At 50.2% G+C, this 5,464-nt stretch overlaps 1 protein-coding gene across 1 annotated transcript; it reads left to right on the top strand.

The window, feature by feature from the left end:
* The first annotated feature begins 2,432 nt into the window (after window positions 1-2,432).
* LOC125501750 lies at window positions 2,433-3,707 on the top strand. Its single transcript, XM_048658379.1, has one exon. It carries the CDS (start codon window positions 2,433-2,435, stop codon window positions 3,705-3,707), a length of 1,275 nt encoding a protein of 424 aa, XP_048514336.1.
* Window positions 3,708-5,464: the final 1,757 nt, after the last annotated feature.

Below are 5,464 nucleotides of genomic sequence, written 5' to 3'. Positions count from 1 at the left end.
ACGAGGATAAGGACGAAGCCGTTGAAGAAATTACGGAAAGGGTCGAGAACGAGAATCAGCCTCACGCAGCGAGCGGTCCTGTTTCACAGGTCCTGGGGAATGGGTTTTCGATAGTGGGCGAAACGCGCAAATATATCCGACGGTTCGAAATAGACGGACGCGAACTTGTTGTTAAGATTAAAATACCGGATCCAGAGGTAAACCCCGTAGAGTGGCTGGAAGGTGTCTTTAAAGATTTACATACTTATGCTGAGGGAAAATGTCAAAGCGGTGATTATATAGGATTCACCTTCAGTGCAGAAAGTTTTAATCAGGGGGCTGCATGGCTATCGTTTCGTCCGGTTCGCGACTCCGCGTATAGCGATTTCTGGAAACTGGTTTCCAGCGTGACGCAAAGCGCGTCCGAATTCGGGCTGGACAAATTGTGTACGGTGATTGTGCACACGGTCAAAGTCCCGGCAGGGCGCGGCAAAACGGTATGGAATAACAGGGCTCTGACCAACAAGAGGTCGATTATAAATATCAGCAACAATGACGGTATGTGTCTAGCGCGTGCAATAGTAATCGGTATAGCGCATGCTTAACGGGGTGCCGTACGTAGCGGAGAATTACATCAGCGTTACGAGGCCATCCGATTCCCTCATTCTGCTCTCCAGCGTAGCGAAGCGCAGCGTTTAACAGCGGAAAGTAATGTCCGAATTCCAGAAGAAGGATGCGGCGCTTACGGAATCTCCCGCTATCAGGAAAACTTGGCGCAAGAAGGGATAGCGCTGATCGTATTCGAAATGAATAAGTTGGGTAGCGGCGATGAGATATTTTACGACGGCTCTATCTCTCTGGTAGATTCGGGGGTCGAAGTTAGTTACCGCATCAATTTACTGTACGATCCCGAGGAGAGACATTATAGCCTAATTACAAACGTCACAGCTGCTGCTGCTGGTAAATTCTTTCGCATGCCATGTAACAAGAGTTTCAACAGACCTCTCGAACATCGCTGTTCGAACCGTTGTCCCCAATGTTTCAACAGGCCGCCCTGTGAACAAGACTTGGGTGAGGTCAAGTGTTCGGATTGTGGGCGCGGCTTTCGCGGAGAAAATTGTTTCCAAAAGCATCGTCAAGTTGGGTCTATAAGCCCACGACGTACCGTGTGTGCTTCGTTGCGCATATGTACCGATTGCTCGCGTCTCGTGGATCTCACCACCGGCAGACCACGTAGCTGTAACAAACGTTACTGCAGTACATGTCGCTGTCAACGTTCTTACAATCACTTCTGTTACATGGCACCGTTGAAAAGCGTGGACAAGCCCGGTCGCTTTATATTTATATTCTATGATTTCGAAACGCAGCAGAATGTCCCAATCGTTGGGGACACCTCGACCAACATCCATATTCCGAATCTCTGCGTGGCACAGCAGGTGTGTACGGAGTGTATCGGTAAAGCCGAAGTAACCTCAGGCTGTTTGGCTTGTGGTCTCGTGCGCGAGTTTATTTTCCAAAGAGATCCCGTCAGGGAATTGGTAGAACTGGCGACAAGACCCGTCCAAAATTTTTCGCGAATAATTTGCATCGCGCACAATGCACGCGGGTTCGACGCGCAGTTTATTCTACGCTATCTCGTTGAAAACAACAAAACTCCTCCGAAGATAATTCTGAACGGAAGTAACATCGTTATGATGGAGACTGGGCATACGCGATTCCTCGACTCCTTGGCATACATGCCGATGTCTCTCGGGTCACTGCCAAAGGCTTTCGGGCTTTCGAATGGCACGGTTGAAGGCTTCTTTCCGCATCTTTTCAACACACCGCAGAGTGTGGGCTACGTGGGCGCGCTACCACCCGTCGAAATGTACTCACCGGACACCATGAGCAGCGAGACGAGAAAAGAATTTTACGACTGGTACCACGAGGCACAAGAACAGAGTTACATCTTTGACTTTGACCGGGAGCTTATAAAGTACTGTAGGTCGGATGTAGACATTTTCCGTCACGCGTGTATCGCATTTCGAAATATATTTTTGGAAAGTGGCAAAGTGTGCCCCTTCACCGAGAGTACAACCATAACGTCCGCGTGCTCCGCGGTCTTTCGGAAAAACTTTTTACAGCCGGAGCGTATAGGCATCCTACCGGTGGGAGGATATCGCTTCGCTGATAACCATTTGCAAAAGGCTTTAGACTGATTAGCATGGGTGGAACACGAGTCGCAGCTAGTCATCCGTCATGCCGGTAATTCGCGCGAGTCCAGAGTACCCGAGACGGGACGTGCGGTGGACGGGTATTGCGTAACACCTGATGGCGTGCGGCGAGTTTTTGAATTTCACGGGTGTATCTGGCACGGCTGCCGTAATTGTTTCAAAATCAATCGTGATCGCCGATCCGTGAGCGGAGTGTCACTCGACAAGCGTCACGAAGAGACCGTCGCGAAAACTGCCCGGATGACCGCACTGGGATACCACGTAACCGAAATGTGGGAATGCGTCTTCGATCGTCTTCTGAAGAACAATGCTGAGATGAGGGCGTACATTGCGAGTCACTCGACTAACTCGCGTACCGAGTCTTTAAACCCGCGGGATGCTTTCTATGGCGGACGTACAGGTAACACATCGTGTTATCACGAGGTAAAAACGGATGCGGACGGAGTCGCGACCGAGCAGATACGTTATGTCGACGTGTGCTCGCTTTACCCTTACGTCCGTAAAAGCGGTCGATACCCGGTGGGACATCCGGTCGTCTACGTGGGTGACGAGTGCCGCATGTTAACGGGGATGGGTGGTACGGACATAGCAAGGGTCGAGGGCTTGGTGAAGTGTACGGTCTTACCGCCTCAAAACCTATACCACCCAGTCTTGCCGGTGCGTATGCACGAAAAATTGATGTTTGCTTTGTGTCGCACGTGCTGCGAGAACCTCGAACAAAACGGCTGTCGGCATAGCGAAGAAAAACAGCGGGAGTTCGAGGGTACGTGGGTATCCGACGAATTGAGAAAAGCCGTAGAGAAGGGCTACCGGATTTTAAATATTCTGGAAATCTGGCAGTTTCAGATTACTTCTTTTGATTCTTCTACTCGGCAAGGTGGCCATTTCACGCAGTATATAGATACGTTCCTTAAAATCAAGCAGGAGGCCAGTGGCTGGCCTGCCGATTGCAAGGACGAGGCATCGCGCAATGATTATCTCGACGAGTACGAGAGAGTAGAGGGGATTCGGCGAGACCGTTCCAGAATTTCAAAGAATCCCGGTCTGCGCTCCGTGTCTAAGTTATGCCTGAATTCGTTTTCGGGAAAGTTCAGGCAGCAGGAAAATATGACGAAAACGGAGATAGTGAATACGCGTCAGCAACTATTGGAATTAATCACCAACCCCGAAGTCGTGATATCGGGCATATTGATAGTAAACGATACCGTACTGTACGTTAACTGGTCACACGCCGCGCAAAGCGTTGAACCGTCGCCTCTATCCAACGTCGTTATCGCCGCGTATACGACTGCCCAGGCTCGCTTAAAATTGTACGAGTATCTCGAACTACTCGATAGACGCGTACTCTATTACGATACGGATTCCGTAATTTACCGGCGAAACATGCTCGATCCGAACGAGTACGAACCGCCGACGGGAAATTTCCTCGGTGATCTCACGGACGAATTGGAGGCGCATTCACGCGTTTGTTTCGGGGGGTGCGAAATTCTACGCGTTTATGGTACGGCGCCCTGACGGCAGCGACGCGGAAATTTGTAAAATCAAAGGCATCACGCTGAATCACGATAGCAAAAAACGCATCAACTTTTCGGCAATGAGGAGAATGGTGATGGAATAAGCGGATCCCGTGCGTCCGGAATACCGCGCTATTCGTCGGACCGCATTGCACGATGTTGTCACGCGAACGGAGACGAAAACCTGCAAAACCGTCTTCGTCAGGAGATTCCGCCGCCCGAATTCATTCGATACGTTACCGTACGGGAACAAAGACGGAAACGGGGGGTAAACAAGTCGTCCTCAGGCACGTGGAATGAGGACCGCATGCTTCGTGAGACTCGCTCTCGCTCGACCTTTCTCTTCACGAATAAAATTGAGGTACATCACGTCAACGATCCAAGACCTCGTTTTTACCCTCCCTGTCGTCAGCTTCATTCAGCTTTTCGTCATATAAGTACAGCAGCCGGGGTGCGACACGATCAAAATCAGATTCAGCGAAGACAATCGAGGTCACGCACGCACGGCTGAGAAGGAAGAGAAGAGGAAGAAAAAGAAGAAGAAGAAGAAGAAGAAATACACGGACAAGCAATCTCAGTTGCATCAAGACTCGGCCAAAGGTGAGACAGAGTTTAATAAACACTGATAATGTACGTACGTACACATAACTCGATACGGGGATCGCAATTAGTCTGTAGTCACGCTGTAGCGGAGTGTCGGTTTTGGCTCAGCGTATCAGGGTACGCGCGTACGTACGAGCTTGTGACGTACGCGCTCCGCGGAGATGAGCTCATCCGTAGACGTGTGCTGGTACGAACTCATGGCCAGCACTCCCCGCGTACCGCGCGTGCTGGAGTGAGCTCATGGCCAGCACGCCGTCGCCGCCGCCGCCACCGCGTGCAATACGAGCTAATACAGTCGATAGGACTATGTTTGCAGAAATTTGATTCACCCGTATCCTTTTTACAGCGAAGCGACGCTAGACGATGACTCTGGATACACGTTGGAAGCATCTGTTCTCTGCCATCATTGCCGGTCCATCGGGCTGTGAAAAGTCCAATTTCGTGGAGACTTTCTTGAAACACTGTGATCAGATGTGCGATGGGAAATTCACTCGCGTCATCTGGTACTACAATGAATGGCAACCGTTGTACGAATCCACCAGTGGTATAGAATATCGTGAGGGTTTACCGCAACACACTGACTACGACGGCGACAAGAGTCCTAAACTGCTGATCATCGACGATCTGATGCGCGAAGCGTCCAACAACGTAGTCGTCGATTTATTCACTAAAGTTTGCCACCACAAAAACCTCAGCGTCTTCTACATCACGCAAATTCTATTTCACCAAGGACACGGTCAACGCGACATTTCGTTAAACGCGAACTATATAGTATTTTTCGAAAATCCTCGGGACCGTAGTCAGATACAATATCTCGCGCGTCAGGTCTGTCCAGGGAACCCACAGTTTCTTCAAGAGGCCTATCACGATGCTACGGCCATTCCGCACGGATATCTGCTACTCGACTTGAAACAAACGACCCCTGAAAACTGTCGCTTTCGGACGAAAATATTTCCTACGGACGAGAAACACTACGTATACGTTCCGAAAAAGGATATAAAGTTGAACGGAACGGGTAAAGTCCCAGTCATTCAGCTGTGATGCCGCGAGGAAGTCGTCGGGGAAGCAGTGCCAGCTTTGGCAAGACAAACACCGTCGCTCTGCAGGCTCTGCAAAAACTAAATCCTACTCAAAAATTGGCTTTGCTCCGTACCG

Source organism: Athalia rosae, chromosome 7, assembly GCF_917208135.1.
Source record: "Athalia rosae chromosome 7, iyAthRosa1.1, whole genome shotgun sequence".
Lineage (NCBI taxonomy): Eukaryota > Metazoa > Arthropoda > Insecta > Hymenoptera > Athaliidae > Athalia > Athalia rosae.
Note: the sequence above shows the minus strand (reverse complement) of the source record. Positions and strands in the feature narration are given on the sequence as shown.

Bases quoted from the DNA above. Each gene is read 5' to 3' on its own strand.
- LOC125501750 (XM_048658379.1), top strand. From the start codon at position 2,433: ATGACCGCACTGGGATACCACGTAACCGAAATGTGGGAATGCGTCTTC.